General features: G+C 46.3%; 1 protein-coding gene across 1 annotated transcript in view; it reads left to right on the forward strand.

Annotated features, from left to right (window-relative positions):
• The window catches only part of LOC138521397 (glucose-6-phosphatase catalytic subunit 1-like), a 64,768-nt gene that overhangs the window by 22,834 nt on the left and 23,922 nt on the right, over positions 1-18,012 (forward strand). The window contains exons 2-3 of the mRNA XM_069634185.1: positions 598-707; positions 8,414-8,522. Of these exons, the coding sequence (XP_069490286.1) occupies positions 598-707; positions 8,414-8,522 (219 nt within the window). The remainder of the gene's footprint in view (positions 1-597; positions 708-8,413; positions 8,523-18,012) is intronic.

Raw genomic sequence — 18,012 nt, forward strand, 5'->3', positions numbered from 1 at the left:
TGTTTTGGGAAGAGCCCCCTTTACCGTTTCGCCAAATTCTGTGCTTGGCATCAAAGTGGAGGATTTCCCCTCCATCGTCATCTGGAATAAATTACATTTCCGAAACATTATTATTCCCAATTGCACTCTGACAACCATCCAGCACTTTCCCAGCTGCCACCAGGTAGCACAGTTCTACCCACCAAGTGGCCACATGCCATGTATGACACTGTCAGTCATAGCTTCTTGTATATGAAGGATGACTTAAAGGCCCATATTAAATATGGTGAAACCCCCACTACAACTCCCAGAACGCAAAGTGCTGTTGGCTAAAATGCCAGGGCTGGCTGAATGGGTCACCTGTGATTACAGACCCACTAGGCAGCTGGGCATAATGAGCAAAGAATCCAGCCACTATGAAGAATGAGAAATGCATGATGTGATTGGGGTTGTTCTAGCAGGCTGCTGCCATCTTCATGCAGCAGTCTACCCCCCCATCACCCTGAATCCAGAAGTGTTCACCTGTGGCCCTGATTGTGCGATGGGGGGGGGGGGGTAAGCGAACGAGTCATCAACAGTTCAGTCTTTGTAAGGAATGTTCTTTCTGAATTCCACTAGGGTCCTGTTCGGCCAGAGACCGTACTGGTGGATCCACGACACTGATTATTACAGCAACGCATCAGCGCCAGTTATCGAGCAGTATCCGGCCACCTGCGAGACCGGCCCCGGTGAGAATAAAAACCTTAATAACTTCTTCCATACAGGGGAGCGAGCAACAACTCCATGCTACTCATTTGATCAGCCTCGACAGAATGGATGTTCCCAGTCGACATGTGACTAGAAGGTTGCAAAGATGTCTGCATCACATGCATTAACCTACTGGGCTGTGATTTCCATGTAAATATAGGGGGCGGGGTGAGCTGCTTAACAGCATCTGAAGGCCATAGCTGTTGAATTCTAGGGAGGTTTGCTCCTCTTACTCCATCCTAGGCCATTAAAACTGGTCCCATTTTTCCTTGGGCTGTCAGCGCTGCCAATGAGCTGGAACTACTGGCAACGGTGGAGACATAGAAGAGAGATGGGATGCGAATCGGGGTTGACACCCTTTGAGAATGGCCATTCTCAGCCACCCACCACTAGCTGTCCCTCTACGCACTAACACCTCATCTCGCACATGCACCGGATCTCGCTGAGCTAGGTCTATGCTTTTACGGGGTAGCCAATGTTACATCTAAGCAGTCTTCTGAAAGGTAATGGCTTAAATGCAGCTGTAAACCATCTCCTTATGTAATGAAAATGTCCTAACTAAGTCAGCCTACCGTCATTTGGTTTCTAAGCAATATGTATGTCCTTGCATCTGTTCCCTGCACTGAATTGCCAACAGTCTTGGCTCTCGTATTGGCATTAAGAAAATCATAAGTTTGAGTTTTGATACATTTTATTGGTCTAACTGGAAATATTACGCCGAGTTGTAATAATGCATTAGCTTTCAAGGTCACAAAGAACATCATCAGATAAAAAGCAAAAATGAGGGGCTTTTTACCATCCGATTAAGAAACCCTTTGTGACTTCTAAAAGCCAACACATTATTCCATTTCAGCATAACATTTTCATTAAGAACAAAAAAAAGTATCCGCACTCAAAATTGTGTGATTTTTAGAAAAACTGGACTAAGGCTGAGAAAAACCTGTTTTGCACATTGCAATGAATAGGCATTTGACATTTGCCAGACGCTGCCATATGTCCAGGTAGTACCATTTGCCAGCTGTTGCCACCTACGGCCAGGCAGCACCATTGTGTCAGGACCTGGAAAATGCATAGCCCATGCCTACACAAAAGGCAAAACCTTTGGCTTTGCCAATGCTTGTCATGTCTTCCTAATAGTTCAGTATAAAAAGTGTCATGTTAGTTACAAGTAACCAAATGATTGACATTGGTCATGCAGAAAGAAATGAGTCCAATGCTATGCAGGGGCTTGTTGGAGGAAATACATACACTGAGAGGTTAAGAGACACCCGCGTGCCTTTCTTCAGGGGTTAATCCTGTGCTTTACCCAGAATGCTCTCTGTGTGCGATCTTGCAACGTTAGACATTGTATAGGCCACGAAAAACGTGCAAGGAAGGCAGAGCCTGAAATATACTCTGTTATGTGACTGTTGTGGTAGTGGAAACAAAGGAAGTAACAGTAGTATTAAAATGAACAGTAGCAGTTGGCAGAGTAATAGCATTTTAGTGAATTTAGAAGCAGCAATAATACTAGCACTGATAGGAATACCAGTAATAGTGCTACTTGTAGTAATTCCTGGATAATATTTAAAAGTCGATTGAAATACTAGTAGAATATGTTGCGCTAATAATAGTATTACTAATAGTAATAACATTAATAGTTTTTTAATAATAGGTAGTACTATTTTTATTTAATGTGTTGGAAGCGCCCAGCCCGAGAGGTATCACAGCGCTGGTACATCTTAGTAAAGAAAGGCAAAAATTGAACAAGGTGGACAGTAGATGGGACAGAATGGGTGCATGGAAAGGAGGAGCCTTGCAGAGTGCCATCTTGCTGTCTTAGTTGAACAGCCAAGTTTTGAGTCTTTTTTTGAACGCTAAAGTAGGAGGGTCTTCTTGGATGCAAGGGGGAGGGCGTTCCACAATGTGGGGGCCGTGACAGTGAAGCTGGCACCCCTGCTCGCTTTCTGGAGTATCTGGAAGTGGCCAAGGCCCGGGCAGCAGACCAGCGCGGTTTAGGCCTTAAAGTTATGCACTGGTTGAGGAAGGCTGGGGCAGTGTTGTGGACACATCAGTGAGTTAACGATAAGATTTTGAAATCAATGTGGCCGTTGGCAACCAATGGGCCTCCCGTCTTGTTTCAGATGTGTTGTCAGTTCGCTTCATGCCCCAGGTACCCCGTAGGGCGTTATTTTGGATCAGTTGGAGCTTGGATATGTTTTTGGTGGATGCTTGATAGAATGGGGTTGCAATAATCCAATTTTCTAAATGATGGCCCTGTCGAGGGTGAGGCCAGGGTATGGAAATGTTCTGCTGAGGTTGATGAGCTTAGTGGGCTCAGCTGCTGCTGATGCAAGCACCTTGACGTGTTTCTGCATGTAAAGCTCTGCATCAAGGTAGATGCCCAGGGTCTCCACATGGCTTGAGACAATGATACTATTGCCATTGATGGAGAAGGCGGCGAACGCAGGATCCAGGCATTTAAGCCGATGTGGGATCCAACAATGCGGAGTTCAGTGTTGTCATTCAGGCAAAGATGGTGCTCAGTGTTGTCGTCATTCAGGCAAAGATGGTGCTCAGTGTTGTCATTCAGGCAAAGATGGTGTTTGGCCATCCATGTTCGGCCATCCAAGCCTGGACGATGCTGTGTACGTGGTTGCATTTAGCAGAGTCTAGAGTGTGACTTCCGGTGAGTTTGAGCAAGATTTGTATGTCGTCGGTAAAGCTGGTCTAGGGGAACTCGAGATTGTCAAGGTGGTTGAAAGGAGTTTGGTATACTTATTGTACAGGGTGGGTGAAATGCAGGAGCCCTGCGGGCCCCCATATGATACAGGGATGGGGTTGACCGCTCCAGAGCCAACAAAAACCCTCAAGGAATGTTTGCTGAGAAATTAATTGACTCAGCTGGCAGCTTCTTTGGAGAAATTGAATTTGGTGGTGAGGTGTTGACGGAGGATGTCATGGTCAACAAGTTTGAAAGCTGCAGAGATCAAGTAGGAGGAGGATGGCGAGTTCTCCTGAATTCCAAATGCTGTTGAGCTGGATCTTGAGGTCAAGGAGGACGGCCTCTGTACTCTGTCTGGTATAAAGCCCGATTGACGTGAGCCAAGGAGGCTGTGGTTTTCCAGGTGGGCTTGTAGCTGGTGTATGCAGTGAGGCCAATCATTTTAAGAAGGTATGGTACAGTAGTGATGGGTCGGTAGTTTGCAGAGAGGGCATGGTCGAGGGTGGATTTCTTAAGTAGGGGGGTGACCCAGGCTTCTTTGATGGCTGTGGGAACACACCTGGATTCAAAGAAGGCATTGATGAATTAGGAGATGGTGGGTGCCAGTGCACATTTTGATGATGTGTGAGGGACAGAGGTGGCCTTTGAAACTTTTTGAAAGGTTTTAGGGGCTAGATGATAGTTTGGATCTCTGAAGGTGTGACTGAGGAAAAGTGGAAGGGGTGGTCATGGACAGTTTGGCTTGAAAGGTGGGGGATACATCTTTAGCAATCAGAAGAAATATCTTAAGGAACATTAAGCTTGTTTCTAAGCTTGACAGTTTTGTTAGTGCAGATTGGACGAATGTGCACCATGCTTTGTCCTTTGGGAAGCTGACCGTGGGGGGTGCTGAAGATTCAAGTTCTGTAAAGATTTTGAAGAGCTCTCTGGTGTTGGAGCAGGCCTCCCTGATTCTGGTGGTGTATATTTCGAATTTGGTGGTGATGATGGCTACTTTGTATATCTTGACTGAGGAGAGGAAGGACTCGAAGGACTGCTGGTCGACTGCGGAGGGGTTTTTCTTTCAAAAGTGTTCTTGTGCCCATTTGGGTCTACGCAGGGTGATTAGTTCAGCAGTGAACGAGTTGTGGAAGGCAGTCTTTTTCTGGGATGTGTTTTTCTTTTTTTTTGGGATGTGGTTTTAAGCGGTGCGTGGAGGTCAAATATGTGTAAGAGCATGGCATTGTAGGAGGCAAGGATGGCTTTGGGTCGTTACTGTCTGGCAGTGTTGCGAGAAATGAAGAAATGGTGGGTTCTGGTAGCTCTGCCATAGGTTTGCGGGTGTGCCTTGAAGTAATGTGGGGGGGCGGTGGACGTCCTTGCTGCAGCACACGGACTCTAGGGGTAAGAGGAATAGGATCAGGGAGTGGTCTGTCCAAGGGATGGGTCGATGGAGGTAGCCTTTAGCGTAGATGGGGGTTCTGATGGCTTGAGAGAAATTCATCTATAGATTTAATAATACCAAAATAGCAGTAGAAATAGTTTATTACTAATAGTAGAAGCAGAAATAGTAATAGCAGTACTATATGTTGTGGTGGAAATACAAGTCGTAGGTGCAGAAATGTAACAGTAGGGGTGCTAGTTGTAGTAATAATAATGGTAGCCACAGTAATGGTAGTGATAGTAGTAATAAGAGCAGTAGTAATGGTAATAATAGCAGAAACAGTAATAGCAGCACTATATAGTGTGGCAATACTAGTGGCAGAAATGTAATAGTAAGAATTCTAGTTCAAATAATACTAGTAGTAGTCATAGTAATGGCAGTGATATCAGTAATAAGAGTAGTAATGGTCAAGGTAATCATTGTAGCAGAAATAGTCATAGATAGTGTTGTGGTAATACTAGTAGTAGTTGCAGAAATGAAATAGTAGGAGTTCTAGTAATACTAGTAGTAGTCGTTGTAACTGTAGTGATATTATTAGCAAGAGTAGTAGCAGAAATAGTATTACCAGTACTAGATATTGTTGTGGTAATACGAGTAGTACACACAGAGATGTAAGAATTATATTTGTAGTGATAACACTAGTAGTAGTCACAGTAATGCTAGCAAACGGAGTAATAGTAATGGTCATGGTAATATTGGTAGCAGAAATATAAATAACAGTAGTACATATTGTTGTGCTAATAGTATTAGTAGTCACAGAAATGTAATGGTAGGGGTTCTAGTTGTAGTAATACTACAAGTAGTAGTCACAGTAGTGATATTAGTAATAAGTTTAGTAGTAATGATAAGAATATTAGCCGAAATGGCAGTACTAGATATTGTTGCAGTAATACCAGTATTAGTAGCAGAAATGTAACCGTAGGTGTACTAGTTCTAGTAATAATGCTAATAGCAGTTCCAGTAATTCTAGTGGCAGTAGTAGCAATGTTAATAGTAATAGTACATGCAGAAATAGTAACATTAGCAGTACTAGATCTAGGTGTAGTGATGGTGGATTTGCCAGAGTCTTGGATTTTAGGAGGGGGTCCACTTTGATGCCCCTGCCACTGGCAGGCACCGCTTTTTCGTGTATGTGGCAAAGCCATGCCTTCCAAATATTTGGGGGTGGAGGGGAGGTAGAAGGAAATTCGTCTTTTTGGGCGGTGTGTAAACGTTGCCCATTTCCAGATTCAGAAAGGTTAGAAGAAAGAAATCAGAAGGTGAGAGCAGAGGCATAGACAGACGCCAACCAGGGCAGCGTGACCAAAGAGGGGTCAGAGTTCACCGCGCAAGCGCCTGCTCATAAATCCACAGATAGTCTGGATGTCTGCGCATAGTGGGGGGGGGGGGCATCCCGATTGTTTATCCTGGTCCCAGCACCTCTGTTGGAAGGGAGGTTGAAGGTCAAGTCTTGGCCCCCTTACCAGATGTCGACATCGCATTAGGGGTAGAACTAGTTCCCACTGGATTTCAGCGTCCCCATTCCAGTTCCTCCTGCGGGGGCCGGTATGGAAGGAGTTGGGGGGAGGCCCCCCACAGAGTCTCTGAAAGGCTGGCAGTACCCACCCGCGCATTCAAGCTACTATATTACAGCCAATGGCAAAGCCGGTGAGGACGGCTTCCTGCCGGTGAATGGGACGCATGTAAGTCTGTGGCACACAGAGACAACATGGATAGACGGAGGCGCGTGTAGGGTACCAGACACAGACAACATGCATAGACGGAGAAGCGTGTAGGGTATCAGAGACAACATGGATAGACAGAGGCGCGTGTAGGGTATCAGACACAGAGACAACATGGATATACGGAGGAGCGTGTAGGGTACCAGACACAGAGACAACGTGGATAGACGGAGGAGCGTGTAGGGTACCAGACACAGAGACAACATGGATAGACGGAGGAGCGTGTAGGGTACCAGACACAGAGACAACATGGATAAACGGAGGAGCGTGTAGGGTACCAGACACAACATGGATAGACGGAGGCGCGTGTAGGGTACCAGACACAGACAACATGCATAGACGGAGGAGCGTGTAAGGTATCAGACACAGAGACAACATGGATAGACGGAGGCGCGTGTAGGGTACCAGACACAGAGACAACATGGATAGACGGAGGCGCGTGTAGGGTACCAGACACAGACAACATGGATAGACGGAGGCGCGTGTAGGGTACCAGACACAGAGACAACATGGATAGACGGAGGCGCGTGTAGGGTACCAGACACAGACAACATGCATAGACGGAGAAGCGTGTAGGGTATCAGAGACAACATGGATAGACGGAGGCGCGTGTAGGGTACCAGACACAGAGACAACATGGATATACGGAGGATCGTGTAGGGTACCAGACACAGAGACAACATGGATAGACGGAGGAGCGTGTAGGGTACCAGACACAGAGACAACATGGATAGACGGAGGAGCGTGTAGGGTACCAGACACAGAGACAACATGGATAGACGGAGGAGCGTGTAGGGTACCAGACAGAGAGACAACATGGATAGACGGAGGAGCGTGTAGGGTACCAGACACAGAGACAACATGGATAGACGGAGGCGCGTGTAGGGTACCAGACACAGACAACATGCATAGACGGAGGAGCGTGTAAGGTATCAGAAACAGAGACAACATGGATAGACGGAGGCGCGTGTAGGGTATCAGACACAGAGACAACATGGATAGACGGAGGCGCGTGTAGGGTACCAGACACAGACAACATGGATAGACGGAGGCGCGTGTAGGGTACCAGACACAGACAACATGGATAGACGGAGGAGCGTGTAGGGTAACGCTGGCAATACATAGTTGCACACTAACCTCAAGTTTACTTATACTCGCGGAGGGCGGTGCGCAATGCGTTGCAACACACACCATATATTGCTAACATATGCGCAGGTATTGGTGACATGGCGTCTACGCTCAGTGAGTAAAGTGATGGCTATTAGATGACGGCAGCCTGCACTGCGCAAGTTCGAATCGCGAGGTTGATAAACGGAGTACTGATAAAAAGGTAAAGAATAACAGCACGTGTAATTACAGCACTTAGAAGCAAGAAGAATCTGCATGAAGCACTACATAAGAACACACATTATTATGAAGTCAAGTATGATCCACATGCCAGGCATTGTCATCCTATTTTTTTTTTTAATTATTTTTGTATGGTTATATAATTTTAACCTTTAACAAATGACTAGGTTCTCCCAGCACACTCCAGATGTTGGCATCATACCCTCCAGCTGCTAGATATTGTAAGCATATGCCCAGAAGCTCCCACCACTTGCCCGATAGTGCCTTCTTCGGCCCAGGTAATCTCCGCATGTGCATGGCAGTCATCCTATTCAGTTTGATCATGGGGGTGTGGACTAGAACTTCAGTATGGACCTGCAATATTATATGTGCATTGAAGTGATGATATATATGCGCCCGCCAATCCTAACAAAGATTCACGTTTCCTGGAACCTGCAGTTGCTGATGGTCCCTACACTATCTCCTGCTAACCAACACGTCATCTCTCCGCAGGAAGCCCCTCCGGCCACGCCATGGCCGCTGCTGGCGTCTGCTACGTGATGGTGACCTCTGTCCTCGCCACCCTGCTCCGGGAAAAGCAGGGCCACCGCTTCCAAAACAGGTAAACCCGATCCCCACCGAGCATGGCCCCTGCCCTCGCCACATAGAAAGCAAGGGGAGTCCTAGACATATGTCGAGGGGCTTCGAGGCACTGTAACCATACAATGAAGAAGGGAAGGATTGGGGATTCTGAAAATACAGGCACCTCTGAACAGTGGTTCAGAGGTGCCTGTATACCCTGCACCAAAGGGTGTAGGCCGGCTGCCGAAGCCTACTCTGAATCGGGATTCAACATTTCTGGGAGCTATTTAGCACCTGCTTAGAGCCTGGAAGTCTCCGGTCATCTTGAAACTAACCGCTTCAAAGAGCTATTTTTAACGCCCCAGATTATCTAGTGCCATAGAAGCATACCTCTCTAACATGAACTATGTGTGCTTGGTTATGTATATGAGAGTATTCAGACATATGTTAAGTTATGGGGCATTTGTATAGCGCCTTTCACCATTGGTATGATCTCAACGGGGTGTGGGTTGAACACCCTCAGGGACTGTAGTCCAGGATATGGCATGTATAAAGTGCCTATATACAAGTGTTTCAAGGCGCGACGAGACAAGGGAGGTAACCGAGGGAAGACAGCGAGAACGATCTTACTAGGCCAGGTGACATTGAGATCGCGCTAGTGCAGGAGAAAGGGATGGGGAAGTGCAGCACATAGGATGAACAGTAAATAAATAGAAGCAATAAATAGGAACAATAAATAAGTGCGGCCAGCTGGTGGCAGGTGCAAGGGTAAGTGGAGTCGTCAGGTGCTGGTAGGGGGCTGTAGGGATACAGAAACAGCCCCAGGGTGCAAGGGTTGCCAGGGGGGCAGTGCAGGTGTGCAACTGGCGGGGAGGGGACCTGGGCCCAAGAACAGAGAGTAGCCAGGGCACTGGAGAAAGTAGGATGGTAAGTAGTGCGTGTGTGTACTCACTGTGTGCAGATAGACCGAATATTTAGGTGGGTAGCTGCATTCTAATGCTAGTTGTGTGAGTGTGCAGCTAGGCCGGATTGTCTTGGCTAGCTGCATTCTAGCGGATGTGGTATATATATATATAAGGTTATGTGTGCAGCTAGGCCGGATTGTCTTGGCTAGCTGCATTCTAGCAGAGGTGGTGTATATAAGGTTATGAGTGTAGCCAGGCCGGTTTATTCATGGGGCATAGCTGCGTTCTAAAGATTGTTCAGGTGTGGGTGGAAGCATTCAAAGGATAACTTGTCATCATGGACAGAGTGTTATAGCTTGCATTGCATATGAAAGTTAGATTGGCAACTTGCTATGTACTTGCTGCATATTCTCCATAGATAGCGACTGCTTACTGGGAGATGCCTTGCTCCCGATCATCATATCTGTATTTCAATCCATGTACACATTGTTTCTACTGGATTCCATTTCTGCTATATGATCTGCTTTGAAGACAACACTGGTTGGTGTCATTGGTTTATTTCAAGGCTCTGGCACCCCTGGCCAGCCAGATGTTTTGGACCACAGTGTCCTTCAGCACAAACAAGCTGGTGCGTCAAGGAAAGAGATCATGGGAGTCGTAGTCCAAAACATCTAGGGAACCGCAGATTGCAGACGCCTGGTTTATTTTAGGACAATGGTGTAATTGATGTCACAGGTGTCTGTCTACTGGTTTATTCCAGCAGTAGAATGCTCCTTGTTTTACCCATGGACTTATATTGTCCAATGTCCCAAAACCCATATGCAGCCGCTGGATGTAGTAGAAACCATTTGCAACTGGTCATTTAATACATGCCACAGAGGTCATGCATCCTGGGCTACTCCGATGGGATGGATCCGGATTTAGGACGGCTGATTGTACGGGACCATAATTGGAGACACGTAACGTTAAGAGACCATTGAAGAAGCCAGAAGCCTCCTCCCACCTGCCAATGTCATGACTGAAAGCCCCCACTAAGACATTTTTTGTTTTTGTTTATTGATTTTATATGGCGCGCCAAACCCAAAGGTAACGGGGCGCCACAGAGAACAGGAAAACAAGATTGCTTAAAAGCTTAGTTGCAAGGCACAGTATAAACATATACATTACATCAGTTAGATGCCAGTGTCGAGTATAAGCATATACTTGACATCACGACAAATCAGTTAAAGAATATACATATGTACAGTTAGGTTAGCAGGTATGGATTGGTCCATGGTTAAACTTGGGGGTCATTGGAATGTAGCCATGCGAGTATATTCCGTCTAAAGCTGCAGTTGGACTGGTCTATTCTGATGTCAAGTGGGAGGGCATTCCAGTATTGGGCCGCCTTAACTGGGAAGCTACTACTGCCGCCTGTTTTTTTTTTTTTAGTCTAAATTTTGGTATCTGAAGGCAGTAGCAGTTGGCGGTTCTGGTGGGGCGAGTGGAAGTTTTTCTCACAATTCTTGCTACCAGGTGGGGGGGGGGGCTGCATTATTAAGACATTTGAAGGTGAGTGATGCTGTCTTAAGTGAGATTCTGTCACAGATTTTGAGCCATTTGTGTTTTCTTCTAGTGTTAGAAATGTTTTCTTTAGAAGGTATATTGAGAGCAGTTCTAATAGCGTTATTTTTTAATTTTGTCAATGATGTATTGGTTAGCTCCCAAATACAGAGCATTGCAATAGTCAAGTTTGGAGAGTATTAGGGCATTGGCAATGATGATACAGCTGGCTTGGATGAGGAAGGCTCTACTTGCCCTGATAAGCTTACAGGTGTAAGCTGTAGAGGATGCAAGGGAGTTCACTTGTTTCTTTAGTGTTAGGGCTGAGTCAAGGTGAAAACCTAGTGTTTTTACTGTTTTGGAAACTGTGATTATGTTGCCATCAATGTTAAATGATGAGTAGTCGGGGCTACGTTTTTTTTAAGTTGGCAGTGGATCAGAGGAGTAGGATTTCAGTTTTATCATCATTCAGGCATAGTCCATGTGTGGCCATCCATGCCTGAATGATGAGATATATTTTGTTTACCAAGGCCGTATCCGTGTCGAAATTGCCCGAAAGGGGAATGAGGATCTGGGTGTTGTCTGCGTAATTTGTGTAGGTGACTGTAAAGACCAGAGGGGGGGTCTGCACTTCCGCTCTCTATATGGTAGAGGGGAGGCACAGAGACCCCTGCCAAGATTCTCTATTATTGGTGCGTGGACGAGCAATCAAGGCCTAGCTTCTCAGGAGGTGATGCGAGCTGATTCGTAAATACAGTGTAGTCCCCAGGCACCCACGGAGGAATGTCCGCACACTGTATCGGTTAAAATACAGTCTTTATATAATATTCAAAGTCATATACACGATCACAATAACTCACTTTGTGCTCTGAAAATCAACAATGGTAAATATGTACAATTCTAAAGTGGTACCACTAACGTTACTCGATCTTATTAAAGTGCATAAGGTCAGAATGACACACAGATCAAAATAAAGAGGAAAACCAGCAGTAGAGAGAGGAAGGAAAGCAAGATGGTTGAGCAATAGGCAGAATACTGGCCCGATACCTAGACACAGTTCTGTGTGGAGATCCCCCCCCCCACCTGGGCAACCTGTAGAAGAAAGATACAAGCCCAGTCCATATATTGTTCACACTTAGACTTTCCAATAGTTCTGCAACCCCAAAGTACCTGGTGTTGTAGCGTTCCTCGTCTGGGAAATCGACAACCCTTCTTGAGTGTCCTCCCTTTCAGGCAGGAGTCACGGGTCGTCGAACGTTTGACGGAGAACAGGTCGAGCTACAACAGTGAAGTGGCCGCGTCGTTCCTAGCGGTGCTCGTTGACGGGGAAGCATTAACATCCTGCCAGGGAGAGGCGTGCGGGGGACATCGGTGTCGATAGTTCTGGACCGCAAAGAGTTGAAGAACTGTGGCCCAGCAAGGGCGTCGAGTCGTCGGCGTCTCTGTGGTCTTTGGGTGGTGGGAAACACACCTGTGGATGCTCGTCGGCGGTCAGGCCTTCTCCAGCAGGATACAGCGGCTACGATGCGGACGAGAGCGTCCTTGGATCAATGAAGTTCTTAGGCAACGGGAGCATGGCGGCTCCAGTCGGCGACGGCGGTCGTCGACAGTGGCAGACAACAGTCTGGGCACTTCTCCTTGGTGTTCCGCAGCAGTCCCTGTATCGGGTCGGCAGCCTGTCGAAGGTCTGTCTACCAGGGAGCTTAGGCAAAGATCAGCTGTGCACAATGGTCCCTCGTAGCTCGGGAAGAGGGCGCCTTAATAGGTCCTCTCTGGGTCAGTTCTTGAAGCACAGCAGCTTTCAGATTGCGAAGGAGAGCAACAGCAATTCTTCTCGTCCAGCAGGGCTCAAGGTTAAGCTTCAGTTACTCGTCGTAGTGGACTTCAGCTTCCGAACACGATTCCTAGCAGTGAGAGGTCCCCAGATATACTGTTGATCTCCCATTCATTCCGCTGCGTCACACTCAAGCATCCAATCACGACTACGGGCATTCATGGAGGCAGGCAGCTAATCGGGCACACGAGGTAATCAGGCCATTCACTTCTCTCCAGACATTCACAACAAGTTGTGTATTGGGACAAGTACCAAGCCATTCAACACTCCAAGCTGCATTCATACTGGTTTCGGGCAGTGCTGTCTCAACCATTGTGTCAACCACCAGATACTAGACAGCCACAACATAGAATGCATATTTGTCACACACTCCATTCACCCAGGTCCCACCCACAGGCGTACCCACAACATACGGTCGTTGAGAAGGCTCCAGCCAGTCTGGTCGGCCCTTCCCCACACTACCATATATACGGAACTTCCACCCAACAGCCAGTCAGGGGGAAGGGGCAGAGGCAGGGCTTCCCGGGACTCCGGGAAGATCGAGGTAACAGGTGATGGAAGGCAAGAGGCCATGGGGGCCATTTTGTCTCCATCAGGAATCTACCGATTCCAATGACAGGGCCTGGGCATCCCAAAATGGAGGACGCTCAGGGCACTAGTCATTTCAGCACGGAGCTTCCACCAGCCCGTACCCTGCTCTGTGGGTCACACACAGGTGCCCAAAAACATACACTAGGGGCACAGGGTTGTACCCCTACCCATGGGTGCCATAAGGGTATCCCACGGGTATGTCATCAAACCAAAAGAGAGAGAGCTGCACCACCAGGAGTCCCACATGAACTCCTGCACAGAAAACACAACAGAACACACGCTAAAAAGCAGTAAAGGACAAGGATACGGAGGCCCTGTCCCTCCGATGCATTTCCAGCATCACAGTGACACCCAGTCTGTCCAATTTGTCAAATAAGGGCTTGGTAAAGATATTGTATAGAGTTGGCGAGACGCAAGAACCGTAGGGTACACCGCAAGTTATTTTGATAGGGTCTGCTGATGCCAATGTTGAGAAAACTCTCATTGTATGGTTGTCCAAAAATGATTGGATCCAGGCTATAGCCTCATTTTAAAAGTGTGCAGCCGATGCCAGGTGTTTGCCAGCACTGCGTGATCCACCAGATCAAAGGCCGCCGACAGATCAAGGAGCAGTAGCCTGGCAGTGTTTCCCTTGTCATTGAGTTTGTCAATATGTACTTTAAGATTAATTAAAGCAGCTTCTGTGCCGTGCTGTGGTCTGAATCCTGATTGGCGGGTGCCTAGGAGTTGGTTAGTTTCAAGGTAGTGCTGGATTTGCAGGTATGCTACTCGGTCTATAATCTTGAGGAGAAAGGGTACTGTGGTGATGGGTCTATAGTTAGTGGGAATGGCGGGGTCTAGGGTTTGCTTTTTGAGGAGGGGTAGGACTCTTTTAGGTTACTTGGGATGGTGTTGGAGGAGAAGGAGGCATTGATCAGTTTGGTTATGAAGGGGACTAGGTCTCTTGCGGCGTCCTTAATTAACTGGGCTGGGCAGCTGTCTCCCTTACAGTTGGATGGTTTGAGGGAGGCAATGATCTTTTCAGTTTCCAGGATGGATATTTTTTGGAATTTGAAGGGGTTGAGGCCACAACATAGAATGCATATTTGTCACACACTCCATTCACCCAGGTCCCACCCACAGGCGTACCCACAACATACGGTCGTTGAGAAGGCTCCAGCCAGTGAGTTAGTAGTCATAGGGATGGTGATGAGTGATGTTTCATTGGGAGTTAGGGAGTCTTTTTTTAAGGCAATTTTAGTTTGGAGTATCTTCATTTTATTTGCTAGGGCATTTTGGATGCTGGTGCACCATTGTTTGTCTTTGGCAATGTTGTTGGGTGGTGGTACGTCCTCTCTGGATCAACCCAAGTGTTTGTCCAAGCCCCTGGTCACAGCCTTTTCCAGACAGTGGCTGCAGTAGTTTATCTTTGCAAAGGCAAACTTCACACTTCCTGAATCGGTTTGCAGTTGTAAAGACTCCAACTTTACACCACCCCCCACATTGCACATTTTCTGACTACTCAGATATTATTTGCCAAGGAAGCTAAAAGCAATGTCTTCCAAGCTCTTACGTTCTACAAGTGCCCCATTCAGATGTTCATCGGCAACCAATCCATTACCTTGTGCTCGCCATCTATCCCTGCCAGCCCCAACCCTTCCTTGCAAGCACAAACCTTACTGCACCACCTGTGAAGTGATGATGAGCGTTGCTGTTCCCTGCTGGCGTTGTTCCACCTTGCCTCTCCATCCCTGTCGGCTGTGCCACCTGCAGGGCAGGAGGAAGGAAGGGGCAGGAGAAGGAAATGTGCTTCATTAGCTTATGCTGGTAAAATGCTTGCCCGGGCAACATTTCTCTTTGAAATGACTTCCATGCTTTGAACAAATACATAATCGCTTCAAAGCACTGGTGAAGACCAGGACAGGATGGCGAAACATGCAAGAGAGGAAGAGTGCAGAAGGTAACAAAGGGTCTGGTTGGAGGTATATTTGTTTCAGCTGGTGGCAGTGTAAGGGTTTGTTGGTGGCTATGCGGGTGTCTGGTAAATATCTATTGGTATGCTGTCCTGCCATGTCTGATTCTTGTAAGGTACCTAAAGGCCTCTTAAAACTCCTGCAGGAGAACAGAGGGCTCAGTGGAAGTGAAGCACTTGTTGTGTTAACTTTGTGGCATGTTTTGGAGTGTCTTGCAATCTCCATCCACCATCGGTCCCATATGCTGAGTCACATAGGCTAGCTACCTTATCATTATGACTCACCCCACAAGAACCACCTGCTGCTGTACAGTACCCAGGAGCTTTAACTCCTCACCAAATCCTGCCTTGTGGATTGTGGTCTTTAAATGCTGCCTGCTTATTAGAGAAAAACAAATGGTACCCTGTACGGTCCAGTGCCATCTACAAACCGCCTTGTTTCCTTGCTCCGTTTACACCCAATGCCAGGTTATGGCAGTGTTATGTATTATTTTCTTTTTTTCTTGTTAAGTGCACTTTAGCTAGTGAAACAAGCTTTTTGCACTGTATACAATAAGAAATAAACACGTCTAGAAAATCTTAATTGATGATAAATCAATGCTTAAAAGAACAAAGGCACATAAATAAGTACAATTCATCAATTTCTTCAAAGTTAAAAGAGAAAACAAAATAATTAATAAAATCCATCAATTTCATCATGGTTAAAATGGGTAAAATTGAAAATGCGCCATTGCCAGTAATGTTTTGTGTCATTTGTCATGTGTTTTGATCAGGGTCTGGATCATCTTCCAGTTTGTTGAGGCACTATCAAATTTATGACTGCGGACCCAGTTCTTGTATTTAGTGCGGAGGACTATAATCTCTTTTCTTTTCGCACTCTCAGGAATCTGCCATCCCCTCCTGATTTAACAGATAGCTGCGTATAGGGCTCTCTTGCTCTTGACGATAGTCGAATATTATGGAACCCCGACTTTCCGGTGGATTTATGTCCAAACAGGTGGCTAAATTCAGTCGGCCAAAAATGATTTTTTTTTTTTTATTTGTTTATTTATAAAGTTTACACATAATCAATCAAACAATCAGAACAAAAATACTCAGCAATAATACACAGAATAACAGAATTACATATACATAGCTTGCAATAAATCAATAAATACTCAGAAAGTCATCCCACACCTTTCCGTACAACCTTAACTTCCCTTGCCGCTTGTAGACCACCCTTTCCATGGATGCAAGGGCAGACATCCCCTCAACCCAATCATCAAGAGAAGGTGCATTCCGTGACTTCCAGCCCCTGAGGACCAACTTTTTGCCCATACAAGCTCCACGGAATAAAAACTTTTTCCGTGACATAGAGAGATCATCCAGCAATTCACCACCTCCCAAAATCATCGTCATAAAATCCAATTCAACATCCAAATCCAAAACACGCAGACAGGCAGCACAAACCTCGTGCCAAAATCCCCGTACACGCATACATTCCCACAACAGATGTTCCAGACTTCCCTGTCCATTCCCACAACACCAGCATTCATCAGAGTCCATCAGCCCCCTCTTAAACATTCGCTCCGGGCTCCAAAAGACTCTATTGAGGATCTTTATCTGTCTTGACCGTTCCACCATATCAATTGCACAGAGTTTAACATTCGCACACATATTCAACCACATCTCAGGCGAAATCTCACACCCTAACCTCCGTCCCCATTCATCTCTCAAATTTGAATTTTCCTTATAAGCAGATACAATACAATTATATATCCTGCTAGCAATGGAACAACCACCTGGCGCCCTTCCCATAAGATAAAGATTCACCATTGAACTTCCTAGTTCCGCCACATCTCCGATACATCTTTTCAATTTCCTGAAGTCTTCAGTTCTGAAATTATCAATGTGAAACTTTGCTCGTAACTCACATTCCCCAATCCACCCCCCGTCCACCAGAACATCATCAATCCAGAGCACTCCGCCTAGAAACCAATCCGGCCAAAATAGAGACCTGCCCCCGATAGCAATCAATGGATTCAACCAGATGGATGAGTGAATGGTCCTTGAAGCAACCGAGCCTAACAATTCATGAACCTGTCTCCACGTCTCTCTCAGAAAAACCGTCAAAGGTGATTTATTACATGACTTGTTGGTCGCTTGGTCGCTGTGAGAATTGCCCTTGGAGGGAGCGGACCCAACATACTAGCCTCTGCAATTACCCATTGATCTGGCAAATCCATCAAAAAAGGCACAATAAAATGACTTGAAAAGGCTAAATGATATGCCCTGAAGTTCGGTACTCCTAGACCACCTTTTTCTATTGGTAACTGAAGTTTCCACAATTTAAGCCTAGGCGGCTTATTATCCCACAGGAATGACTGTAACAAACCATCAATTTTCTTCCAATAATGCTGACCAATCTTTATCGGAAGCATACCTAGAACATAATTAATCTTTGGGGCTGCATTCATTTTGATAGCGTTCACTTTGCCCCATAGAGACAAATGAAGCAAAGACCACCTCAAGATGCTCATTTTTAAATCAGCACAAACCTCGTTCATGTTCACCACAACCATCTCATCCACCAGTAGGGTTAGCCATATACCCAGGTACTTTAGTTTCCTTTCACACCATTGAAATCCTATCCCAGTAATCAAATTCTTGTCACAATATCCTGAAATTGGCAACACCTCAGATTTAGACCAGTTAACTTTAAAGCCAG

The sequence above is a fragment of the Ambystoma mexicanum genome, chromosome 13, assembly GCF_040938575.1.
Source record: "Ambystoma mexicanum isolate Mex_15411 chromosome 13, UKY_AmexF1_1, whole genome shotgun sequence".
NCBI lineage: Eukaryota > Metazoa > Chordata > Amphibia > Caudata > Ambystomatidae > Ambystoma > Ambystoma mexicanum.